Here is a 27,834-nt window from a genome sequence, read left to right as displayed (position 1 = left end):
GTTGGTGGGAATGTAAATTGATACAGCCACTATGGAGAACAATATGGAGGTTCCTTAAAAAACTAAAAATAGAATTACCATATGACCCAGCAATCCCACTACTGGGCATATACCCAGAGAAAACCATAATTCAAAAAGACACATGCACCCGAATGTTCATTGCAGCACTATTTACAATAGCCAGGTCATGGAAGCAACCTAAATGCCCATCAACAGACGAATGGATAAAGAAGTTGTGGTACATATATACAATGGAATATTACTCAGCCATAAAAAGGAACGAAATTGAGTCATTTGTTGAGAAGTGGATGGATCTAGAGACTGTCATACAGAGTGAAGTAAGTCAGAAAGAGAAAAACAAATATCGTATATTAATGCATGTATGTGGAACCTAGAAAAATGGTACAGATGAGCCGGTTTGCAGGGCAGAAGTTGAGACACAGATGTAGAGAATGGACATATGGACACCAAGGGGGGAAAACTGCGGTGGGGTGGGGATGGTGGTGTGCTGAATTGGGGGATTGGGATTGACATGTATACACTGATGTGTATAAAAGTGATGCCTAATAAGAACCTGCAGTATAAAAAAACAAACAAACAAACAAAAAAAGGGGTGAATATCCGAAATACACAAGAATCTCATTAACTCAATAGCAAAAAAACCAAATAACACAATTTAAAAATGAGCAAGGGACCTGAATAGACATTTTTCCAAAGAAGACTTACAAGTAGCCGAAGGTACCTGAAAGGGTGCGCAACATCACTAATCATTAGGGAAATGGAAATAAAGATCACAATGAGACATCACCTCATTCCTGTTAGGACGTCTATTACTAAAAAGACAAGAGATAACAAATACTGGTGAAGATGGAGAGAAAGGAGAACACTTATACACTGTTGGGAATGTAAACTGGTATAGCCACTATGGAAAACAGTATGGAAACTCGTCATGAAATTAAAAGTAGAATTACCTTATGATCCAGCAATCCCACTTCTGAGTATATACACAAAGGAAACAAAATCACTATCTCATAGAGATATCTGTACTCTCATGTTCACTGCAGCGTTATTCACAATAGCCAAGGTATTTGGAAACATACTATGGAAAGATAAGTGTGTGTCAGTGGATGAATGGATAAAGAAGATGTGGTACAGATATACAATGCAATATTATTCAGTTTAAAGAAGGAAGTCCTGCCATTTGTAACAACATGAAAGAACCTGGAGAGCATTACGCTAAGTGAAATGAACCAGACAGAGAGACAAAAACTGCATGGTATCACTTATACGTGGAGTCTAAATTAAAACAAAACAAACAAAACAACTCATAGAAACAGAAAGCAGAAAAATGGTTGGGGTTGAGGGGGTGGGGAAAATAGGGAGGGGCTGGTAAAAGGGTACATACAAACTTTTAGTTATAAGATGAATAAGGTCTGAGGAGCTAACGTATAACATGGTGATTACAGTTGATAATACTGCGTAGTATATTTGAGATCTGCTAAGAGAGTACAACTCAAGTGTTTTCACCTCCTGCAGAAAAGGTTAATATATAAGGTGATAGATGTGTTAATTAACTTGATGGTAATAATCCCTGCACAATACATATACTAAACCTCATGTTGTACACTTTAAATACCTTACAATTTTATTTATCAATTATACCTCAGTAAAGCTGAATAAAATTGCTCCTTTCTAAATATTTTAATTTCCTCCTTAATTAATACGTTTAACACTTGTAACTCCATGGGTATGCAGAATATTGAATATGTTCTCTCAAGGAGGGAAATCATCAATAATCACTACTTATTTCAGTCTCTATATGGATGTTCTCAAAGCTCCATGTGGTGGAGAAGATGAGCAACTGATGAAAATGAGGCCCTGCTCACATCAGCCGTGAAACGAGGAGGGAGACCACGTTCCTCCGCAGGTAAGGGCATGAGGAACATCAACTCAGGGCTACAAAGAATAAAGAAAAGCAGGTTTGCCTCGGCAGAGATCCCCCAAAAGTCTGCTTTGGAGGTAAGATAAAAGGAAAGTCTTCTCTAAAATGTCTGATCCCACGTAAATACCATGAGAATAAAAATGGAGGTTACGCCTTTTCACGAACTTCTTATAGTCAACATCAAAATGCTTTATAAATAAGCAATAAGTGGTGCTGTGTTAAAACAAAAAACAAAAAACAAACCCTGGAAAATCTTGTTTTTTGGTATTCTCATTTAAAGGGTAAAAAAGTACTAATAGTGTGTCATTATTAATGCTGACAGTAAGCAGAAAATTTTAATTTTAATAAATTCTTTAAACATTTACTCTTTAGTCCGAGATTTCTTTTGCAAACTTAAAGAGGAAAATTGAAAATATTATAGATTATTCTGAAAATAAAGAAAATAATAAAATGTATCAGAGCCTGTGGAATAAAACCAAGCTGCTAATGAGTAAAATGGTAGTTAATTTTTTGGTTAGGGAAAAAATGAAATAAATTAATTAATGTTCAATATAAACATTTATAAAAATAATGAAAGTATCCTGGAAAGACTGGAAGAAATAAAGTGCAAACCAGAAATAAAACAATTAGAAAAGAGAAATATATCACCTGAAAAAAAAATCTAAGAAAGTTTTGTGGGGTTGTAGTGCCAGGAGTTGGAGCAAAAAAAATAAAACAAATATCTACAAAACCTAGGGAAGGAAAAAAATAGATAAACTCAGAAAGAAAAAGATGAATAAATAAAAAGAGAGAAAAATCGGCCAGTTTTAATTTAAATAACTTCTTTATACTTTAAAATTTTAATATCAAAAGCTATGTAAAATTAAGAATTACAAGAACATTATGCCAAGTTGTATGTTAAAAGTTTAAGATCCGTATGCAATAGGTCTATAAAATACTTTCATTCAAAATTGAAGCAATAAAAAGAAATTATGAAAGTTATAAATATACTTCAAAAATTAGTTTCAGACAAAATGTGTTTATAGGCAAATTCTTTAGAAGTCTTGAGGAACAGAGAATATTTATGCATTACGCACTAATCTGGAATACTTAAAGAGATGAAAACGTATTAAATTCCATTTTATAAGCACCTGACAGCCCAGGAACAAAACAGTAAAAACAAACAGCAATAAAACAACACGTTCTGGAGTAGCGGTTGCCAAGTAGCAAGTTGCAAATTCTATCAGGCGAGCTGTATTTTCTCTCTTCACATAGTGTTTTCAAAAGTTCTGCATTAGATACTAACATTTGAACATTAAAACGTCTGACGCTAAGTCCCAGTTTTGAGAGTCTGTTAAAAGGTCCAAGGCTCCAACAGCACCGGCCTGCATCGCTGGACGGCAGTGACTGGTGCGGATCAGCAGCTGCCCCTTCTCGGCTAGAACAGCTCCTGGTGCACGTGGCCAGCCCACCACCACCTGCCGTGGCCCTCCCACCAGCTACTGGTCACTTGCCACTTACAATCGTATTTGTGCTCTTACTTTTCTTACAGCAAAGAGTTCAATGGGAAACTCTTTACTCTCTAAACCCAGTTTTCAAACTAGTAGGAGAATGCAAGAAAGATCAACAGGACTGTGTGTTTCAAGAAAAATGGTTAGGGGACATACTTCTTTTTGGAAGAACGGTATGGTACAGCGAGTCTACTGTACTACATGGCATCTGGGCAGCTTAATTGTGGTGTAGGGCCTAAGATACACATACTGTATTTTTATATGCGGAAAGAAACTGACCTTCTTTCATTTCATCTTTGGGAAAAATCCCAGCATGAGTGCATCGGATACGATGGAGCCAACGACGTGCTTATGACTGACACTAAATTCCATATAAACACTACTGATACTTTGGTCCCCGTAAAGGATTTGATTTGCTTATTCCTAGAGAAATGGGTATTTTGGAAAACTCACAAGGCAAGGGATTTGGCACACTTTCTTATGTTGAACTTAATTTACAGATATGAAAGTGATAACTTAAAATCATATTCCCACATCGTGGAATTTAAGACTGACTTGAGAATTCTACAGCTATCTTTGGAGTAGTCATGCGAACCTATGTTGTGAGTAGATATTTTTCATGACGAAATGAAATGAGCATGGACTCTCTCTCACACTCTGCCTTGGGTTATGAAGAAAAGGAAGGTACTATCAGCCTATTTCCTCAAGAACATCGTGCACGATTATGTTACCTTGGAATAAAGGGAAATTAAAGCACCGGATGTCTTGGTTTAGAAGGTATTGTTCTGAGTAAATGAATTCGATACATTGTGATATTTTGTCATTCTAGGTAAGTTCAAGCACTTGAAAATCCCCTATTTCTTTGAGTATGTCTCAGGAGCTTTTAAAAGAGAAAAGTAGCCTCTGCCTACAAAGTTATACAACCTTAGAAGAGGCCAACTGTTAAAGAGCAGGTCATGCTGTGTGGACAGAAAAAAAAAGGGAGGTGGGGAGAGGAAGGGTTAGCAAAGGTCTGAGCATTGGCTCCAGCTTCTCACTTGCTCATTGCCTGAGACTCAGCCATGTGCCTCTGACTCCCCCTAAACGGAAGCCTTGGGGACATACCGATAAGCCATGGCCCATCTCATCATCCAGGAAGGAGAGAACGAGCTGGAGGCAAGAAGCTAAGGCACTTCTTAAGACCAATGCAACCCAAAGCACAGGACCATTCCCCTTTTCAGTGTCTGATGTTAAAAGGGGTTACTTTATTCAGAAAATATGCGTAAGGCAGGAAAGTTCGAAATAGCCCATCTCACTTCTGCTAACTTAGCCTGAACAGCATGAAAATGATACATGAATTATCACAGAAAATTAAGTAATATATCAAAAGAATAATTCCTCATAACCAAATAAGATCTATCCCAGGAATACAATGATAGTTTCATATTAGGAAATTATCAATAATTCATCAAATAATTTGAAGACAAATATAAAGAAAACCATAAGATTGTCTTGCAGGTGTCCAAAAGCAATTGTAATGACTCAACACCTATTTCATATTAAAACACCTTTAAATAGAAAAAAGAGAAATGCTCAATATGATAAAGAGAATCTATTTCAAACCAGTTACCAGTAATTAAATCTGTTGGTAAACGACTAACACTATTCCCCTAATAAAGAGAACAAAAGAAAGAGGTCCAGTGTCAACTAAAATATTCAAGGCCTGACCAAGGCAATCAAATATAAACAAGAAGGGAGAACAGGGGACTCTACTCAATACTCTGCAATGGCCTGTGTGGGAAAAGAATCTAAAGAAGAGTGAATATATGTATATGTATAGCTGATTCGCTTTGCTGTATACCGGAAACTAACACAACATTGTAAATCAACTAAACTCCAATTAAAAAAAAAAAAAAAAAAAAAAGGCAGCAGCAGTGAGGGGTACAGAGATGCAAGATAAAAGTATCACCACACACGGATAAAACCCTCTCCCAACGCCCACAGCCCACTCCAGCTACCACCCCATTTTCCTTCTGCCCTTTTAGCAGAACTGCTCAAGAGTTATTTATATTCATCGTGTCCATGGCCTCACTTTCTTTTCTATTTAAACTCACTCCAGGAAGGTGTCTCCCTCCGTAACTCCACTGCAACTGCTTTTCCCAGTGATCTGGTCCCTTGCTCCCTCCTCCCACCCCTCTGGCTCACTCAGTCCCATCCCCACTGCAGCCCCTTAAACATACCAAGCTTGCTCCCCTCTGGCTGACCTCTGCCTGGAAAACCGGCAGATATTCACCCAGTCTGTTCCTTCATTTCAGTCCCTGCAGGGCTCTGATCAAAAGCCATCTCCTTAGATGGGATTCTTATCTGCAAAATCACCCTTTGTCACTAGCTATGCCCTTATTCTGCTTTATTTTGCTTCATAACAGTTATCACAACTGGGCATTATTTTAACTGTTTCTTGACGGCAAAGACTTTGTTATGTTTACTGCTGTGTCCGAAGTGCCTAGAACCCGCTTTGCACGGAGCAGGTGTGCTCAATAATTAGTTGTGTGTTAACTAGTAAATGAATTTGAATGCATGCCTAGGAAATTCAGAAGACTCCTTGAAAAATTATTAATACTAAGAGTTCGTGAAGTGGCAGAGTATCAGACAAAGAGGCAAAACCAGTAAGTATTCTATCAGCAAAACCAAATTAGTATTGATAAATAAAAGCATAAAAAACATCTCATTCACAACAGCCAGAAATCCCACGATTAAGAAAACACATAACTCAAGAAAGTATTGAAGGGGCTTCCCTGGTGGCGCAGTGGTTGGGAATCTGCCTGCTAATGCAGGGGACACGGGTTCGAGCCCTGGTCTGGGAAGATCCCACATGCCGCGGAGCGACTGGGCCCGTGAGCCACAACTGCTGAGCCTGCGCGTCTGGAGCCTGTGCTCCGCAATAAGAGAGGCCGCAATAGTGAGAGGCCCGCGCACCGCGATGAAGAGTGGCCCCCGCTTGCCACAACTGGAGAGAGCCCTAGCACAGAAACGAAGACCCAACATAGCAATCAATCAATCAATCAATAAATAAATCTTTAAAAAAAAAAATTATAAAAAAAAGAAAGTATTGAAGAAGATCTGAACAGAGAGAGATACCAACTTTGTGGTTAGGAAAACTAAATATTATAAAGTTAACATATCACCCCCCAAAATTTTACAGGCTTAATGCAACTGCATCAAAATCACAAAGGGATTTTTATCTAAGAAGTTGAAAAAATAATTCTAAAGCATCCTGAAAAAAAAATATGAATAAAAAGAATTTTTTAAAGTTGCAACGTTAATAATGAGGGTTTACACCTACTCAGAATGTAAATTGCTTTTGGTGAGCAATCTGATAAATATTAAAAGTCTTAAAATCTGGGATTCTATTCACAAATCTTATCCCAAGGAAATTAAGGATGTTAACAAAGCCACAAAGACTGCTATTTATAAAACCAAAATAACGTACACACTCAACACAAATAATTGGTTGTGTAAATTATGATACATCAATGCAACAAAATACTATGCAGGTATTAAAATTGCAGCTGAAGAGTCTGGATGCTTGGTGAAAATGATGAGAATTAACTGCATCGGTATATTTACGTACCCTTCTACAAGCCCACTTGTAGACAATAAGGGAGTTTAAGAAGATATAGATGGCAGAATAAATGCAGGAGAGAACTTGAGCTTGAGATTTCAGCAAATTTTGGAAGCTGAAAGGGAGAGAAGTAACTGTCTTAAAGCTGATGTGGCCTGAGACAACCAAAGGGGAAGCAAGGTGGTTTGAGTCACAGAACCCAGAGCGGCTTGGGACTGCGAAGCACCAAAGGCCACAGGAAGCGAGGGCCAAGCCGAGAGGTGAAAGCGGGACACCGGGTGCAGAGCAGCCCCGCCAGCACGCGCACGGGGCCAGCAGACCCCCGGACCTCGGCCCTGACCCAGCAGCGCCTCCTCCCGCCTCAGACACGGGGCTTCGGCCCAGCTTGGGGACAGCAGGGGCGAGAGGGGAGCACGGTGCTGAACACAAGGGGGACAAAGGAAAGTCTAACGTAAATTAGCGTAGGAGCCCTGACGCTCCCTCTCCTCAGAGATCAGACGTGTCCTTCTCAAGCAAGCGACGAGAGGATTCCTTCGGGAAAAACCAAATACTCCTAAGACTAGACTGCCCGATAATAAAATGGGAAAAGCGATGAGCGTAAGAGTAAAGAAAGAGCACGGACTGCGGGGGCAGACTGTGAGCTCCAATCCCAGCGCCGGCACGTGCGTGCCAGCGTTACTTTAAGCAAAGCACTTAACCTCTTCGGAAACTTTTTAGTTTCCTCCTCTGGAAATGGAGATAGCGGTGCCTATCTCCTGATGCCTCTGTGAGGATTAAATGTGTCAATGACTGTAAAGCCCTCCCTCCATCCCCATAAGAGGATTATACTTCCCCGCCCGCCCATTGCCACTGCCCTGACTTTGCAACCCCTCCGTGCAGGTGGAGACTTCCCTGCCCACACTCAGGCCTGGTCATGTCTAGCTTCGGCCAAATGAATGTGAATACACTGAAGTACAACGTATCTAAGCAGAAGCTTTGAAAGCCCTGCACGTTCCGCCATCTCTCTTCCTCTTTCCCCTCCACCGTGAGAACACCGCACGTCCCAGAGAGCTGCTCCTTTAGCCTGGGTCGTAGAACGAGAAGCACGGAAAAAAGAGCCATAACAGTAGACCTACGGCCACCTTCAGCTGCCCACGTGAAACGCTAGCAAGAAAAAATTGTCTACAGTAGAAAACCAGTGAGACTTGGGGGTTGTTTGTTACTGCCTCAAGGTCAACAAACTACAGAGACAACTCCATATTTTTAAGTTCTCAAAAGCTTGTATTTTAGAAGTATCTCTTTAACAATATTCTTAATCCTAAGAATGTACTTGACCTCTAGTCAAGCAATTGAGGATCCTACCATTTGTGGTATCTAATGTGAGGGCTGTATGACCAGTTAATGAAGGAAGAGAACTCACATTAACTGATCATCTACAATACACCACACCCTGTGCCACACATGATATTTCATTTAATCCTCATAACAACCTTATAGAGTAAGTTATACTTATATACTTATAAGTTAAGTATTATCACCCTCCTTAATAAGAAGAGACAAGTAAGGCTCAGGAAATTAAGTGATCTGTCTGTTCTGGAACTATCAGCACCGAGAGCCTTCCAATTCAGGTGGGTCTGTCTCCAAGCTCACTCCCTTCCACCCCTGCCTTGTACCACTCCTCCATGCGCCTTAATCTTTATAAGCCACCTTCACCTAACATACACCTCCCAATCACCTAGCACAACGCATGGCACGTTATAAGTATTCAAAAAAAATACTTACTGAACTAAATTGAAGGGAAAACCTCCACCAAAAAAACAAAAAAATGCAACTTCCATCTTACAGCATACAGCAAAATAGTGAAACTATAAAAACTTTCAAACTATAGCAAAAAGAAAATAGTATTAAATACACCTGAACAAAGATGGAATTTATAAACTTAGAAGCAGCTGAAGAAATCAGAGTAACAGACCAACAGATTTAAATAGATAAATAAATGAAACCTCAGTGTATCAAATACCCTCCTCCATAACAGGACCAAAGTTAAGCAGTAAACTGCATGCCTCAAAAGAAGATTATAGTAAACAGCAGTTAATTTTCTGATTATATAAAGCATTTACACAAATATATTTTAAAAAATACTAAGATTTAATTGACCAAACAGGCAAAGAATATGAAATATTTACACATAAGGAAACACAAAATTAAACATTTATTATTTAATAATATTAATAATAAATATTTTAAAAGAATCCTATAGTAGCCAATAACATATAAAGTAAAAATATATCTTTTTTTCAACTACTTAATGGAAAATTTATCTTTAAATGATAAAACTCATTGTCAGCAAGGTTACAGTAAAATGTCTGTTCTCGTATTGCTGATGAAAGCATGAGTTAATTCAACTCTCTTGGAAGGTAACTGAAGGTAAAAATAGGTTTAAGCTATTTATATTCTTTGACCCAATGATTTTACTATGGGAATCTATCCCAAGGAATAACCTTAAATATGGGAAAAGATGGGCATCACTGTTCTGGGGAGGGGAAGACCCAATCTAGGAGTCCAAACAGAACAATGAAATAATCTATGGTGCTCTTCCTTTTCTAGGATATTGAGTCTATTTAAAATTGTGTTGATGAAGACTACATAGTAATATGGGCAAAGAAATTGGTTATATTATTATTTAAGGAACATAGAATTCAAAATTGTGCATACAAATTAGACTAGTTTATTATAAAATAAAACACGGGTTACCTATTTTCTGAGTTTTCTTATATGAAAATTCCTTTATTAACAAATATGAAAAAAATTTATATGTATTTTAAATGAGTAGAAATAATCTTGGGAGAAAAGATAACATTAAACAGTTGGAATATTTTTGAAAGTCTCAAAATCTTTTCTTATGCAAGCAAATATGCAATATTTCTCAGCAAGCAGAGAGAAGCAGTTTGGTGTACTGGTTAAGAGCAGACTTGGGAACCACACTGAGTTAAATCCTAGCTCTACCACTAAGCACACAATTACCATGAAGTTACTTATACCTTTGTACCTCTGTGCCTCCAATTATAAAATGGGGATAAATAATAACACCTACTTCATGGAGCTGTTGGTGAGGATTCAGCAAGTTAATACATGTAAAACGCTTAGAAACAGTGCTTGACACATAGCAAATGTTCTAATATCTGTCAGTTTTTGCTTACATATAAAAAAATATACTGAAAAGGAATTAGTCTTTTTTGCTAAGAAAATGAACATACAGAACTATGAGTTCATTAGAGCCATTAATCAAAATTTAATCGATGTCCTTACTTCCTAATATAAGCTAAGAAAATATTTAAATGTATAAAAATATTCTTTCAGTACCAAGGGGCTGTTTCCTAAATTCCAAATCGAAAATTACTCCCAACATAAATAAGAAAATACAAAAGTATTACCTTGTTGATATCATCTGCCGTAAATCCACTTTGTTCTAAGAGTTCTCTGATTGCTTCTATACATTTATTAAAAAGTGGAGAACAGAGAAGTTCAAATCTTGCTCTGTACACACACACATACACAAATGCACATACACACAGAGAAGAGAAGACACAGAAGAAAGTCAAACAAGACATCTTTTTCTTGTGAAGGTTAATGCCAAAACCTACTGTGATGAATCTCTTTAGAATAGGTTTATGATCAGAACAGGATATTAAACACCCAGCAGTGCAATATCATGGGGCGAAAAAGTCTAGGTAATCCATCTACAAATGTATGAAGGTGTTTAGTATTAAATTCAGGTGGAAGATTATCTTACCCATAGCCTGCTTGTAAGCTTTCAAAACACCTAAAAATAAATACTCAGTGTATGGCATTTCTGACAATAAATCTATTGATCCAAATCAAACCATCATTTGGAAATTTTTGCTATTTTTATGTGTTAAAGTTTTACAAAATTCTTTCTCACTACTTTTCTTTATAGTCTGAGCCTATGCTGCACGTAAGTTTAGTTCTTTTGCACCACCTGAGAAGCTTAAATGCTAGCAAATAAGATTACAAATTCTATTTCCTTCTTTTCCTTCTTAATAAATTCTATTTCCTTCTATTTCCTTATTAATAAGCAAACATATACTGAGTACTTGGACAAACTTAGCACTAAGTTAATATAAAGACTCTCTTGCCACAAAAGAGATTTAAATTCAATTTAACAACTTTCTATCTTTTAGATTGCAGCTTGATATCTCTCTTAAAAGATCTAGAGGGGGCTTCCCTCGTGGCACAGTGGTTGAGAATCCACCTGCCAATGCAGGGGACACGGGTTCGAGCCCTGGTCCGGGAAGATCCCACATGCCATGGAGCAACTAAGCCCATGCGCCACAACTACTGAGGCTGCACTCTAGAGCCCGTGAGCCACAACTACTGAGCCCGTGTGCCACAACTACTGAAGCCCGCGAGCTCTGGGGCCTGTGCTCCACAACAAGAGAAGCCACCGCAATAAGAAGCCCGCGCACCACAACGAAGAGTAGCCCCCGTTCGCCGCAACTAGAGAAAGCCTGTGCAGCAACGAAGACCCAATGCAGCCAGAAACAATAAATAAATAAAATAAAATAATAAAATAAATAAATTTATAAAAAAAAAAAAAGATCTAGAGAACTTTCTGGAGCCACTGGCTACATGAGACTACTGAGCACTTGAAATGTGGCCAATGCTACTGAGGAACCGAATTTTTAATGTTATTTACCTGTAATTAATTAAAAAATTTAAACAGCCACAGGTGGCAGTGCTGACCTGGAGTCTTCGGGAAAGCCCAGGGAGAGTGAGGAAGCTCAACTACAAGGGCCAGATGAAGAGAGGATTTAACCACAGAGTCAGTAAAAGCCTAAAAATAATATAATACTGTAATTCTGGACATTTTCACTATGCTTCCAAGTCATCCGTTAGCTTGTTGGGAGGTTTAAATTGTGCTAACGGTAGCTATTATTATTGTGAGTAATATGCAATGCAAAATGATAGGATGATAGGACAACGGCCTCCCTTGGACTTCCTGGGTGAAGGTGCAATCATTTGTAAGCAATGTTTTGGGTTATGTAAAAGATATGAGCATTAAAAACAATTTTATGCACATTAAACCTGTGTTTACTAAATGTCATAAAAGCTATTAAAATTTACAATGTTGCCAATGGATGACAGAGCAAATAAAACCAAGAAAGAGATCAATCCTCAAAGTACTGTGATAGGTAACGGAACTCTGGAGTCAAAACTAGCTGGGTTTGAATCCAAGGTCTGTCACTTACTAGCTGGATAACCTCGGACAAGAAATGAAACCTGTGTTTCAGCTTCCTCCTGTGTAAAGTAAGGAAAATAACAGTACTTACCTCATTGGGTTGTTAGGAGAATTTGAGAGTTAATACATAGAAAGTACTTAGAATACAGCCTGCCACACAGGGGTAATGATCAAGTTATAGTAAACAACCACTGATACATGTGCAAGCCCCACAAAGAACTAGGGACTATACAGGTGGGACTGCTATTCAGTAAGAGAAACTCGCAAATCTCAAACTTCAAGTCTTCTCTCATCTTTCTTTCAAAGATCTAGGAAGCCCTTTTCACACACTGCTCTTTGTAGCTGTAAAATAACAGGGCAATTACAGCTGACATGATTACTTTGAGAACAGTTATTTAGTCTGACAAGAGTTGGACCCCAGAAGTAAAGACAGGAAAGCTCTCCTTTTATAGAGGGCTAATAAACCTCAAATGAGCAAACGAAAAACCCAAAGTGAGAAAATTACACCTAAATGTGAATACACTTGGAATTTTTTTGTTTAAGTTGTTTGAACTGCAGTTTTACCTGGACACATTGCAGTCAAAATCTTGACCTTCATACAATGAGTCAAGGAAACAATTGGCACTTCCCAAGGTTGACAAAGAATGTTTTGCAGTGTCAGCACTGTTCATCAGTTTCACCATGGCACGGGCATTTCCTCTCACGTCATGTTTGAAGGATCTAAATTAAAAATACAATCTTTGAAGTTTAAAAATTACTAGGTCATTTAGAATTTATTGTAACTAAAATCTGGATAATCCCTATTAGGATAACTATAAGCTCATGAATCAATATTAATACCAGATTTTAGTATCTCCAAAATATCCGAAGAAAATTCTCTGCAATTTAAAGAAGTGTCTCAGGAAAAATGAATAACCAATACACTCAACACTTTGAATTGCTGGATTCTGTAACCACAATAAGGGACTGTGCTTTGAAGAAGTACAGGAGCCGTCATCTTTTTACAGATGAGACAAAAGGAGGTTGAAGGAGATTTATGCAACTGGGTCAAGTCTCACACCTCACCCCTTACAACCGCAGCATGATTATTGTTTGATGGCACAAAATTATCTGTCCAGCATTAAAAAAAAAAGAACTAAAAGTGCTTCTTCAGAGAAATTTGAAACATAACGAAATACGTTAAAATTACAGTTCCTCTACCTCCAAGGGGAGTTAATTGTTAAAACTGCTTGCTAAGTGGTGATATTGATGGCCCTGTTTTTAAACATGTTTAAAAACTGAAATCCGTAGTAAAATTAACAATGCCCCTCCTTGAGTTGGAACACCTTTACAACAAAAAGCAGTATAGGTCTTTATTAAAGAAATGAGAAATTATCACTTTTTCAAGACTTTTTTTTACCCAGTTTAGTCAAACTGATGAAAATGCTATTTCAGCTTCTTTTTACAGCAGGAATGTCCCAAATATAACCTTTATATATTTGACTCATGATGTGCCAAACAGGATTAGAATTTTGAATGGAATAATTACATCCAGCAACAAAACTAAAATATTCCTTGTGGTAGTAGATTAGTAATAAAATAAACACTCTGCAAGACATTCATTTACTGGAATGTAACTATAACATAATCTTCTACACCTGTAAAAACTGTTCAGAAGGTAGTGAGGCCTCAGTGCTTTTACCCTTCTTCATCCAGACATAAAAGCAACCACTGAAGAACTGAGGGAAAAATCCAAGTACACTGCACTGGGCAGCTTGGCCTCTGCTTCCCCCTGTTTACCAGAACAGACCTTAGAACTTTAGACACAAAAATATCCAGCGCACTGGAAAAAACATGTCCTCCTTTGAAGGGCACTTTCAAATAAATTAGGAAAAAATTAAACCTGAAGTGAAACTTCAGTCGAAATATATCATCAAGTCCCTTTATACTCACCTCTGAAACTCAGAAGCTAGGTACTGTGCTAAGGTTTCTGTGAAATGTGTACCTCCAATGTTATTATCAGTGTTTGTTGAAAGAACACGATATATTCCACTGTTAACTTCCATGACACTGATAGATAAGGATGTTCCTCCAAGTTTGAATACCAAAACGTTGCTAAAAAAAAAAAGATAACATGAGTAAGTTATGAGAGAATCACAGCATTGTAAAGCCAGGTTTGACTTCTTAAACTAACAAGTCACTGTAAATCACATATGAGGAAACTGAAAATCTCACATGAGTAACTAAGTTGTCCATGGTCATCACTCAGTGATGACTTAAGCCTAGAAACCAGATCTGATTTTAAGTCAAAGCTCTTTTTCATTTAGTTGTACTGGTAAAACTGTATTCTTCTAACTGGAGTTCAAAACATTAACTTTTCAAAGTAAATAAAGAAGAGATTTGTAATTAAAGTGAACTGTAAGAGAATTAAACATAGAAATTTTATGTTAATATTGTCCTTGTTACTACTGCAATAACATGTTCTACAAAAGTAAAACATATGCAAAACTAGGAGTTAATTTCCTATGTATCAAAATCCAAAATTTCTGATATCCTAATTTATATTCTATATTTTAGTTTACCTAAAAAAAAATCTCCTAGTAATTTATACATATTAGTTTAATTGTGAGATATGAATGAAATGACACAATTAGGGGAAATTAACACATCTGAATTGATTTCCCTAAAATTACACGATGTGTCAGATCTATTAAGACAAGTTTTCTAATTAAATTAGGAGTATGTCTTACTATTTCATTATCAAATGAAGTCTTAAATCCCCATACTGGCTTTTCCCCCATCTCCTGCCAAGACAAATGCACATAAAAGACCTCACTGTTTCTAAGCATGTTTAATAATTAGAATTGGTAGTAAAATTAACAGTGCCCTAGAGCTTCAGTTGGAACTTGGCTGGGCTTATAAATTTCAAATCTTCCTCCACTAAGGGGACAAAGTGTAGGTGATAAGAGAAGGGCGGAAAAGCTCAACCTTCCCTCCTGCCTGTTATATCCTTTCTCTGCTTTCTTAGGACATCTTTCTCATCTATTTGAAAAACTCTAGGTGAGAGTTTTGATGTCTTTCCATCCATAAAGGCTTGGAACCACTGTGCTATATAACAATCTCTACTGAAATAATTGCTATAATCTAAAGTGTTTTCTCCAGTGAAAAACTTAAAGCTGCAAATACGGTTTTTACCTTTTTCCAGTGGGGGAGTCTTGTCCAATTCCGTAAGCCAAAAGAGCTGCAGATGGTTCGTGGATTAACCGCAAAACATTGAACCCAGCAGCTCTCGCTGCTTCCCTGTGGACAATTTACTTTTAATACATTTAGTATCACAACATGTTCAAGTCTACATTTTTAGAAATGCCCTGCTAAAGATTTTATGCAATAGCATATAAGACTTCGCAAGTAGAACATGAAGGGTAATGATCTTTAGAAGCAAGATAACAGAACATAAGAAACAGACCTAAGTCTTTAAGCGTAGATCACTTTCTGTTTAAAATAATAATGTTCAGAGTCTATTTCCTTGCCAAAGAAAATAACATGCTTATACTGAGTAAGGAAGAGAAAGCTCTCCAAATGCTCAAGCTTACAAACTTTAGAAAGAGATTAGGACATATTTATAATATATTTTAGCATTTTCCAACTTCTTTAATTTAGGGTCACAGTTTTAACACCCCACAAGTGCAAGTAAATAAAGCAATTCTCTGCCCCAGAAGCAACTCAGGTGTTCAGCAAAGCCCCATAGGGAACTCTATCCACAGAGAAAAAGACTGGGTGCTTGCCAATTACATTTGCATAACAACCTATAAAAACTAAATACAACTTTTTGTTTAGATGTTAATCTAAGGTGAAAAAATAATAGCAAATATTTTCTAAAATTGCTTATTTTTATATAATTCCCACGTAAGCCTTAATTACATGACACTAAGGCAAAGTGATTCATAAACATCAACTTAACCTGGTAATCAAAAACATTTCCAATCAAAATAGCCAAGAAGGTTACATTTAATTTTATGTTCTTTTGACATTTCATAAAATAAAGGAACTATTAATGATTATTACCATAACTTTTTACCACACGATTTACATATGTAAATATACATGTATTTACAAATACAACTTTATTGTGTAAGTTATTTTCAAACGCAATTTTACCTTTCACTATATAGTGATACTGTGAAATCTGTTATTTCCTTTAACTAAGCAAGTAAAAGAAACCCCATATTATACTTACCCAAGAGCATTTTTTTGTTTTTCTCCAAAATCAAATGGAACAGTAATAACTACATCATTTGCATCTGAGCCCAAGAAAAAATGTGCTGTTTCTGTACGTGAAAAAAATATTTTAAAAGTTCACGAAATGTACTATGGTAATCATGTCATGATATACATAAGTCAAATCATTACGCTGTACACCTTATACAGTGTTGTATGTCAGTGATATCTCAATAAAATGGGAAAAAAATATATAAAAATAAATTCTGATGATATACAAAGATGTCAAGTGATACTCTGAGGTTTGTTAATTTGAGCCAAAGACCTTCTCACTATAAGGATTTTCCAATTCACTTGACTGCTCCACCCCAATGATCTTCTCTTGCTCTCTTAAATTGTGCACTACTTTTTTGTGGTTTTGGTATAGTTCGTGGACATCGAACTAAGTACTTTCCAAAGTGCCTGGCTCTTAGGCTTCCAAGTTTCAACCATCTCCCAAATTAGACGGGTTCTCAGACAATGAGCTTCTAATGCACCCACGTGCAGACCAACTACCATGGTGAAAGGCTGCCTTCCATCCCACAAATCCATCACACATTCCAGAGCTGAAGTACGTAAGCCCTGTCGGTAATCTACTCCAGAATCCCTCAGGTTGCTCCACAAAAGGCTGCTCAGCTCCAAGCCTTCACCTGAAGTGGCGATAGAACCAGACCTACTTAATCTGCCTAAATTACCGCGGAGAGTGCACTGTCAATCTTGAAGGAGATAACGATATTCACTATTCGCCAAGCTTATTGGCCACTTCATCTTTTTTTAAAAAATATTTATTTATTTGGCTGCACTGGGTCTTAGTTACCGCATGTGGGATCTTTAGTTGCGGCATGCGAACTCTCAGTTGCAGCATGCATGTGGGATCTAGTTCCCTGACCAGGGATTGTACCCGGTCCCCTGCATTGGGAGCGCAAAGTCTTAGCCATTGGACCGCCTGGTCACTTCATCTTAAGAAGTTTTGAAAATGCTAATTTGGCCCCATCCATTTACATTACTTCTAGGGAAACCAACGTCAGGGAAAATAAGTCATTTAACCAAGGTCACATAGCCAGTTAGTGGCCCGGGCAGGTCTAGCATAATTTAGGTCTCCTCACTGCTCATTCGCTCAATCACCCTGCTTAGCCCCAGATCAAAAAAGGTCAGTTTTTAAAAAGATCTTTTCTTTTGCTCAATACCTTTCATTTTACTAAATATCAGTCTGGCAACATCTTCTGGGCTGACAAATTTCTTTTCTTCTCCAGTATCTATTTCATATCGTAATTTCCCATTTTTTTCAACGACCTATGAAGGAAATTATGAGTGTGTTAAATAAGGAATGATTTTAATAAAAATACAGTTCCAAATCAACATAATTGGCAATTACCTTGTGTAACAGGGAGATAATAATAGAAGCATACTCACTAAACATTTACTATCCCTGAGGTATTTCTGAGCCTGTGGATCATCAGAGCTGTCCATAGAGATAAACATAGTTAAATAGTTATATCACTATTGTTGACATATAAGTTTTCAAGAAGACTATATTCTTCAATACCACTTGACAAATGTAAAAATATAAACAAAATTAAGTTGCTTAATATTAAAAACAATCTTGCAATATTACGGTAGGTTTAGACGGTAGGACTGAATGGATGCAGTATTTTACAACGTTTAGAGTAACTCTATTAAAGGGCTAATCTTCACATTTGAAAGTAAATAGCTCTTCCTTGTTCTGATCTTACTATCAACAGATGTTATACATTTGGGGATGATTTTCATAATATCAATGATTTTATGTCATATATACTTGTATCTTTGATCCTGAAGACCCAACCACTGAGATAAAAAGGACAAAAGGACCACAAACTAACGGCGAACCAGAATACCTAACACCATCTTTGCTGCTTGGTTTCTGAATATGAATCAATGCCTGAAACCTGAAAGGACTAAGCAAAAGTATGAATATTATATATGTAAAAGTGCAGAGTACTACAGGTAGATAGATATATAACGTCCTATACGAAGTAGGTACTAAACAATTGTGTATGGCAATGGAAAAATTAAAACAATGGGTGTTATGTTGCTCAAAATAGTAATACGAATTAATGCAGATTACAAAATGTTTTCACATATTTACCTTACTTGATATTCCCAACACTATAAGGGGCAGAGTCAGTACTTGATCCCAGGCCTTCTCTACCAGGCTAGGGTTTAGACTGCCTCGCGGTGAGATGCTAAATGACTAAGGTATTTTGCCATGAGCAGGGATAGGAGTCTGATCTTTGGCTTAATTTCATCTAGAAACGAAGATGAGGTAGACCCTTTCACTAAATCCTTCTTGCAAGGGCCAGTGGCTATTCTGTCCAGAGACCAGTCTTAACTGTTTAGTAAGAGCAGGTGAAAATTAACACTGGCTAATTGCTGAAGGGTTACTGAACATCTGAGGACCCTAATCTGTGTAAACAAGGGGAAAATGCCCAAAGTCACATGGCTAATTAATAGAACAACTAGCTGGAATCCAGATCTTTAACGCAAAGTTTAATATTCTTTCCACTAGCCTTCCCCCACCCCCGCCCCTTTTCTAAACCCAGTATTTATAACTAGCTCCTGGAAAAATATTTTAAGGGTAAGAAAAAAAAGATTAAGTGTGCCCACAGTAATTTTTTTTTCCTACCAATACTGTAATTTTGGCATGACACTTAAGTGGTTCTGTTTCCTTTAGAACAGAATTTAAGTCAACCAGGATAATTTCACCAAATAGCTATCCATCACTCAGACAAGATAACTTGCCAGAAAAGGATATTTTAATGGAATTTATAGAACTTTTAGAAATGGAAAATTCTTTCTCAATTGCCATGCAGAGAGGGCCTCACTCAGGTGAGGCCAGAAGCACACGTAGCTCTGAGGGCCAGAGAGAGGCCAGACCCTGGAGGTTAGCCAGCGGAGAAGCAGAAAGCAGAGAATGGAGGTGACGACAAATGATCACGGTAGCGCCAGAAAGTAGTGGACTGACCACAGCCAGGTACAGATGACAACTTTATTTGTCCACACCAGGATTGAGTTACTGAACAGAGACAGAGGGTGGTGGCAGGTTGGCATACACAGCACCATTTACGTCGAGGGCTTCAGGAGGCAGGCAGAGCATCACTCCTACCATGGTACCAGGGCCTTCATCCTCCTCCTCCTCCTCCCTCCTGAAGGGCCCTGCCCCACACTCACCAGCACTCACGTACTACCGGGCTTCTTCCCCCCACTCTCCCAGTACAGAGCCCAGCAGGTCTGGAAACGTCTGTCTTTACATTCATCCGCCCACTGGGCCCTCACACAGCTCCTGCGAGGTAGCTGGGACGGCCTCCCACTGGAGAGGTGAGGGGCCTGAGGTACAGAATGGTCAAGTGACCTGCCTGCAGGCTGACAGGGAGTCACGGCTGGGCCTGTTTCTCTACAGCCTCCCCTTATTACGACTTCCCTCCTCTTCACAAGATTTGGCCCGTTTTCTTTGTTTTTAAAGATTTTCCCCTTTAGTTTTATTCCTAACCTTAAAGTTACTCTGCCCATTAGATCTGCACACTACCACCTCCCAAGTTCACCTTGACTTCTGCTCTTTATCTCAAATAAATCCCTGCCTGTGTACTTTGCTACCATTAATAGATTAATATAGTACAGGCCTAACTCTTTCAAGTACTTCCTTGTTTTTCCAGAAAGTCTACCTATCTACAGTAGTGTTATCCAGTTTTAACTGACAGGGACCCCTCCATGTAAGGGCCTAAAACAACTGAGAAAAAAAAATTATGTATCTCCATTTCCGTGCCTTAAACATATGCTCCTTTAAAGCACGGAATCTGTGTCTGGGTGTGGTGCTTACAGAAGTTCACAAGTACATTCATAAATATTAATGCCATAGAATGCTTCTTTAAAACACAATTGTTACCAGAATTTCACATACATTAACACGCTGCTCTGACTGAAAATATCGCAATCAGAATTTCACTTTGCCTTTTGTTATGCTATTCATCTAATTTTTTAGAACTGGAAGGTACGAGAAACGTCACCTAGTACAAACCTCTCATTTTAGAGATCAACCGAGGCACAAAAAGGGCAAGTGATCTGCTCAGTGTAACAAAGTGTGGCAGCATTAGAATCTGGGGGTTCTGGCTAGATTCCAGTGTGTTCTACCTCGCGCTGCTTCCTACAGAATGGCCCATTCCCCAGAGAAACCTGCCATCTATTCCTGCTCCCTGTATGTTCCCGCTGTGGTCTGGACCATTTCTCCACCTATTGCTATTTCCAGCATTTAGGTAAGCAACCAAGCTGGCAAAATAGAAAATAAAACCTCTCCCAACATGCCTGCACTTTTTTTCCAGCCTCTTGATTAGAGGAAAGCGCTTTACGTTCTAAGTCTCCTTTTTGTACTTTCTGAAAGTACTAAATAACCGCTATGAGCTTTAAGTTAGGTTAACGATGGCCAGTAATGGCTTCCCTTCTACAGCAAATTGGAAGCATGGCTCAACACCATCATATCTCCTCTAGGAAGTGTATGTGTTTTGGAGGGAAAAGGGGATGGATTTGTGGAGGGCTGGTGCTTAAAAAGAGTTAGCTATTGCAGGCCGTCCTTATGCACACCACCCAACTGTTCCCAAAGCTGTTCTATTCCATCATATGCCATTAATGAGGTGAACTTTTGTCTATAACGTGTGAGAAAAAGTGACTTTGGAAAGTTCCCTAAAAGAAAAGTCTTCTAGGGCTTGCCTTCTATAACATACTAGACAGAAAAAAGGCTAACAGAGAAGAACAAAATTAGCTAAAAGCATTTGGGAAACTGATATCATCTGAATAGTTTCCACGAGGTCCAAATGGCAAACCAATGCTAAAGATATATAATTATGCATAATCAAGGAACCTAAAAAATATGGAATGCAAAGAATCTACTTACATGTAATATTTTATAAGACAGCCAATTTCTCATTATATCAAAGATTATCAATATGAACCAAAACGCACGATTGTGGCTCCCTGTCAGTTGTGAATTATATCCATAGTGGTAAGAGACTGAGGACTAGTAAAATGGAGGGAAAGATGGTTTGACTATTGAGTGTGTGCTAGTCGGTATGTCACAGACACAGCAGTGAAAATATGAGATAAAGGTACCAATACGTGTTGTGTCTATATTAGCCTCATGAGCTACAGAGAGATTTAAAGGAGTGAAGATTGTAAACTCCAGGAAGCAGTCAAGTTAAACTAGGAGATTCAAGCAATGAGGGCTTGGTGTACAGCCCTAATTCTACATCTTGTCAGCGACTGTGCCTCCTCCTAGCCTGACCTCAGCCAAGGTCATATGCTTTAATAACTTACATGTGTATAGTGCTTTTAAACTTTTAAACCCTTTCACATCTATTTAAGCCATCTGATCCTCACAACAACCCTGTGAGGTAGGCAAGCTGCCCCCTTTTAACAGCCGAGGAAACTGGTGTTGAGAGGTAAACTAAGTTGTCGCGCATCAGTGGTGAAGCCAGGGCTAACTAGCACTCTGGACTTGGCCGCTTCCGTTGTCTACTAGGCCACCTCTCATGTTTCTGAAAGGCCTTTCAACTAGTGGAGACCCTTGGGAGAAGCAAGTATTCTACCCTTGAATATTCTAGCATTCCTACCCTTCTGCACATTAATGGTCCATCCACTCTTTTTTTTTCTGAGGACACGGAAAAGGAGGCAGGCTACCAGAAGGCAGCCGTTGGACCCGGGCCTCTGCCAGAGTAGGACATACACCCTTGTGTGATCAGCTCCTAACTTTTGGTGTTTGAAATTAACCTCTGAAGCAACTTTTCAAGCCCCAGCTGGAAAGCGCCGGTCGCCTCTTCCACCGCTGTGGCCAAGCGTCTGACGGCGACCACCGCATCCCTGCGCAGCTCGTTGGCAGCGTCCTGCTGAGCGCTGGCCTCCTCGCCGATGGCAATCAGCCGGTCCAATTTTTCCTCCTCCCGCTTTGAAAGTTCTCGTGCCAATCTCCTGTTTTCTGCCAACTCGGCTGCGATAGTCCTGGCCACGGACCGCCTTCTTCGCCTTGCCCACCTGGGAGGAGGCTCACTGGTCAAAGGCCCATCCCCACCAGAAACCAAAGGAACTCTGGAGGAGGAGACCAGAGGCTGCTGTGCCGAGGCCACCCCGGGAGTGTTTCGGACGGAGCTGGTGCAGGGGCTGGGCTCACCGGACACCCCCAGTCTGGTCACGGGGCTGCTCTGACAGGGAGCAGCTGCACCTCTGAAAAGGTGGTGGGAGCTGCTGTAGCTGGGGGTCCCTTGAGAGCACCCTGAAAAACAAAGCAACAATGTTGCAGAGATTACATTCCTGCTAGGGGAATGCTTGGAGCCAGCAGCAGAGCTGAGGAACAGTGACAAAGCTACGGTATTCCCAGCAAGGCCTCTTTCCGCAAGGGATGGGGAAGAAGTCACTTCCTTATCTGGACATTTTGTTCTGTTGCAATCATACATCCAAAACCTCTCCCCTCGCCTTCCTGAGCCCCTTTCCACATAGCTATCCAACCTACTCTACAGCCACAAATTCCTAAGTCCCCATTATTAACAATGCCCAAACTAGTTTGCTTCTAAGGAGTACTTCTAGGTTTAAAGGAGTTCTAATATCTTACATACCTAGGGTCATACCTCTTAAAAACCTGAAGCCCTTTATCTTACCACTAGATTTAAAAAAGAGGGCAGGGGGCAGAAATAGGGACGATGCTGACGAGGTCACCATCCAAACATATAACGATTAGAACCAAGTGACCCTGGGACCCTGATCCTTCACACGCTGGGGAGTTACCTGCACCCGAGGATTCATCCCAGGAGTCCTCAAGGTCACTGGTTTCTCGCATCTGGTCACTGATCCTCAGTTGACAATCCTCATCTGATTCCTTAACTGTTTTCAAGGTGGGCTGGTGATCTGCTGCCTGAGTCCTTTCTGCTCCCAGAACGCTGGCTCCCTCTTCCCCTGGGGTGTCGGGGGCTGCTAAGCTCTGATCACAGTGCTGGGCCCACGCAGCCTCCTCCGTTAAGTTGTCTGCGTCAGTCACTATCTGATTGCGGAGAAGCTGATCCAACGTATCATAAAAGGGACAGTGTGGTGGATCACCCATACTTGTGGCGTGGGCCACATAGGCCTTTAAATATAATGCCTTCAGGACTTTGAACTTGGAGCGGCACTGACGCTCGGTGCGGCGGAAGCCTTCCTGCTGCATCCGCTTAGACACAGCCTGGTAGACGTCTGCATTGTGATGCACGGTCTGGAGGCGCTGAATATACTCTGCCTCACCTAGTATGGAGAGAAGCGTCCGTGTCTCCTGTCTGGACCACCGGATGCCTGCGCTGCTACTGGAAGTGGCCATAGCGGACTGGGAAGGAAGGTTAGCTGGAGGAGGCTCCTGGGCAGCAAGGTGCCGATCTGAAGGTGTGGGGAGGCTCTGTGTGCTCAGGTCTATCTCCAGGAGCCAGCTGATTCTTCCCTCTCAGGGCTAATTGCTGAGAAGCCAGGTCCGAGGACCGCATTTCTGGCTGGAAGGCCACAGGGGAATGAAAGTTACAGGGATGGGTAAGGATAATTGTGGCAGCAAGTTAAGCGGTGCTACCTGAAAGTAGGCTGCAAAGAGGCAGGAACACCAGCACTGAGAAAGCCCAACTTTGGGAGTTCGCTCAGGATGGGTAATGGATCAAGGGCTAAAAAGGGCCTTACTGGCTTGGTAACAAGGGGACTGGCTCCTCCACAAAGGGAAAAACGCTTCCAAGGCTGAGACCTGGTACAACTGTGTATCTGTAAAAATCACCACTGTCTTCTAAGTAGACAGACCGAGGTGGAGAAATGCCTGGACCATGAGGCAGCTCATTCTGGAGAAGTCCTATTAGGACCATGGCACAGCAATACATGTCTAAAGGGGCTCATTCCTTACTAACCTTGGCCTAAGTGGCATGCTGTGGCTATGTATTACCCAGCTGACTGTCACCATTGCACTCTTTTGTTAAAAGGTAACTTCCAGGGCCAGAAAAGCAAGCTGAAGTCGTCCTTGCTAATACAAAGCTTCTTGCATAATATGGCAGAAGACCTCCACATCTTTACTTCGACCACCTGCCCCAAAATAGCAGCAAAAAAACAAACAGGGCTACCAAGGGGATGGATCCGTGGAACTGCTCTGTATCTTGATTATATCAATGCCAGTACCTTGGTTGTGATACTGTAAGTACAGTTTTGCACGATGTTAACATTGGGAGAAAATGGTAAATCCAATAATACATTCCATCTCTCTGTATCATTTCTTCTAACAGTATGTAAATCTACCATTATCTCAAAAAAAAAAGTTTACTTAAAAAAAATACATTGTTGGCTGCTTACAGCAAGTGAATCTGGTTTCTACAACTCCCTGCTTTTTTCAGTCTATAATTTGAAAATTTTTGATACCAACTCAATTTATTTCCAATATGCTCAGTACTAAATTTTGTCAACAGATAAATGGATATGGGAATATATGTATCATCAGAGAATATCTGAATTCTCTCTGAAATACTACAAGTTTTGACGTAATGCATAAAGATCCTAAGGAAAAAAAATGAGTGTCAAGTTCAGTTTAACTAAACACAGGTAAAGGGATAGCAAAAAATATCTGTATGTATAAAAGAAATAAATTTTAAATTTAATCCATGATCCCCAAATCCTAAAATCAACACGAGGAAATTTCTACCTAAATTCTTAACTGACGAAGTAGAAAGGAAAGAACCTGGGGCTAACGGTTAGGCGTCCTGGACTGCAGTCCTTTCTAGTTTACCCCCTAACTAATTCAGGGACATCTAACTTCTGTGTGCCTTGATTTTCTCATCTAGAAATGGGGAGGGATAAAACCTGCCTGACAATCTTACAGGGATTTGAGAGGATTAAATAAAATAATAGATGTGAAAGCACTTTGAACATTTAAAAACACTATATCGAGTATTACAACTCCAGTGAAAATGAAAACCCCTAATTATCATGGTAATCTATAATTTGAGGAGACAGAAGTCTGGGGAAGCAAGGCTCTTTAATATTTTAATTAAAGTTACAACAGTTGATTAACCTGATTCTTAAGACATTAATTAAGCTGTTTCCCCAATGCTTAAATCTGAAAGCCAACTGTTAAAGTTAGTTCCCAGAAAGTGTCACAAAAAGATCTGAGGAAGAAAATCAATAGCTTCTACATAAATATTTCACCAATTATAATAGATTCCACGAAATTCGACTACAGTGCAAAGAAATCTTCAGATTCGCACACAATCTCTCAAGTTCCCTCAGTTAAAAAAGTACTGTAAAAATGTGATAAGTCCAAATTCCCACCTCTGGATGACACAAATTATCAAAACTAAATGTATGTTGGCATCTATCAATACTAACAGATCTGAGAGCAAGAAACAAATATCTGCGTGAATCCCATCCTTGAGAAGACTCAGCAGAAGATAATACCAGAAGATAACAGCCTCCTGGAGTATTCTGTGAAATGACCCAGTCATAAAAAACCATGAAAAAACACACTGGCGTTTCTAGTTTCATTTCACGTTACACTTAGAATGTATAAGCACATTTTTATTACCATGGGTAAAAGTACTATTTTATTCCATACCTTCTGCCAAGGATCTGCTTTACTTTCATTACTGTATTTGAAATATTCCTTATTCTACTTTGTTTTGCTGCCAATCCAACAACCTGAAAAACAGCAATATATTACAACGCGCATCATTTTTTCCTTATGTCAAAGTTCAAAACGGAGGGAAACAGTACCTCTTCATTTTCTGAGTAAGCAACAACAGCTGGAGTGATTCTGTCCCCTGCGTCATTGGCGACCACATCAGCCCGGCCATCCTGGAGAAAAATACCCAAGTGTATTAGTTCTTTCGGGATGAAATATACAGTCTCTTTAGATATATTCAGACATGGGTGGGCCAGCGTTACTCTGACATATATATGGAGAGAAAAACGGTTTTATCATTATTTTAAACACGTAGATTTAACTGTCCTTATCAATTTCCTAGATTTTAATTAAGACCAGAATTCCATGAAGAACTACCTCATTTTTTTCAGTCTGCTCTGCATAGCGGGTAACAGAACAGACATAATAACAACCTATCTATGTACAGTAACAAGCCTTACTGCGTTAAACTTCCTACTCGTCTTCCTTTCCCTATAGATGCATCTTCCTTCCCTTTCTCTCCATATGATGAAGTAGCATTAATCCCTTTGGCTTTTCCTTACAAATCATTTGACATTTAAACGTGAGACTAGGATCAGGGCTGTCCCTCATTATTGTTCCTTCCACCTGCCCATTGATGACAGGAAGCCCCTAACTCCTAGTCAGGCTCTCTCATTTCCAGAAAGGACAACTGAGTAGAGCACACACCATCATCTGGCTTCACACGCTTCGCGGGATCAACACCTCCAGTTCCAGAACGCGGCCACGCCGCCCTTTCTTGGCCAACGTCCAGAAACCTCCGGGTACCACACGTTCAGGTCCCCCCTCGGGGCCTTCTGCGCCCGCCATGTCCCGGGTCCGCCCCAGCTCGGGGCCTCCTGCGCCTGCGATGTCCCGGGTCCGCCCCCCTCGGGGCCTCTTGCGCCCTCAAAGTCCCGGGTCCGCCCCCGCTCGGGGGTTCCTGCGCCCGCGATGTCCCGGGTCCGCCCCCCCTCGGGGCCACCTGCGCCCTTGACGTCCCGGGCCCGCCCCCCCTCGGGGCCTCCAGCGCCCGCGAGGTCCCGGCTCCGCACCCCCTCGGGCCTCCTGCGCCCGCGAGGTCCCGGGTCCGCCCCCCCTCGGGGCCACCTGCGCCCTCGACGTCCCGGGCCCGCCCCCCCTCGGGGCCTCCAGCGCCCGCGAGGTCCCGGCTCCGCACCCCCTCGGGGCCTCCTGCGCCCGCGAGGTCCCGGGTCCGCAGCGGCCTTTCTTGAGGAGCCGCGGGGGACGAAGCAGGGTCCGCCCAGCTCTCAGCCCCGAAACTTCCCCACAGAATCACCTCTCCGCGCGCGACGTCCCCAGGCCGGCGACACGCCGTTCACAGCCCCGCAGTAGACCAAAGGACTTGGCCTCGCACCCAGAGAACTTGGTACGCGCAGCCCAGGTCCCCGAGTCCCTCACCTTATAGACGGCCACACAGGCTGATGTGCATCCTAGGTGAACCCCGATGGCCGCCATGAGGCGGCAGAGACGGCGGCAGCAGTAACGAGCGGTCGCCCCCGCCGCAAGAGCGCCAGGCCGCGGAACAGCCCCATCAGGCACCGCGGAGTGTTCACGTTCTCGCCCGCCCACTGCGTCCGGTCCCTCCGCCGCGGCCTCCCG

The 27,834-nt window shown here is 40.5% G+C and overlaps 1 protein-coding gene across 6 annotated transcripts in view; it reads right to left on the bottom strand.

The window, feature by feature from the left end:
* The window catches only part of LOC309625603 (heat shock 70 kDa protein 14), a 40,023-nt gene extending 12,211 nt beyond the window's left edge, over positions 1-27,812 (bottom strand). Inside the window, exons 1-12 of one of the 6 annotated variants that reach the window (XR_014242623.1) lie at positions 26,128-26,148; positions 23,313-23,801; positions 22,305-22,803; positions 17,922-17,970; positions 17,696-17,801; positions 16,489-16,579; positions 15,447-15,551; positions 14,205-14,366; positions 12,837-12,992; positions 10,447-10,549; positions 972-1,099; positions 604-833 (exon numbers count right to left, since the gene is read on the bottom strand). Coding sequence is in view for 4 of the 6 variants with exons in the window: in XM_082385460.1 (XP_082241586.1) it covers positions 12,837-12,992; positions 14,205-14,366; positions 15,447-15,551; positions 16,489-16,579; positions 17,696-17,801; positions 17,922-17,970; positions 22,305-22,803; positions 23,313-23,727 (1,583 nt within the window). In the remaining 2 variants the exon portion in view is untranslated. Of the gene's footprint in view, positions 1-603; positions 834-971; positions 1,100-10,446; positions 10,550-12,836; positions 12,993-14,204; positions 14,367-15,446; positions 15,552-16,488; positions 16,580-17,695; positions 17,802-17,921; positions 17,971-19,522; positions 22,804-23,312; positions 24,041-26,127; positions 26,211-26,285; positions 26,367-27,633 lie in introns of those variants that run through there. The other 5 variants (XR_014242622.1, XM_082385461.1, XM_082385462.1 and 2 more) reach the window with 5 other exon arrangements.
* Positions 27,813-27,834: the final 22 nt, after the last annotated feature.

This window comes from Balaenoptera borealis (genome assembly GCF_965194805.1).
Source record: "Balaenoptera borealis genome assembly, chromosome: 3".
Lineage (NCBI taxonomy): Eukaryota > Metazoa > Chordata > Mammalia > Artiodactyla > Balaenopteridae > Balaenoptera > Balaenoptera borealis.
Note: the sequence above shows the minus strand (reverse complement) of the source record. Positions and strands in the feature narration are given on the sequence as shown.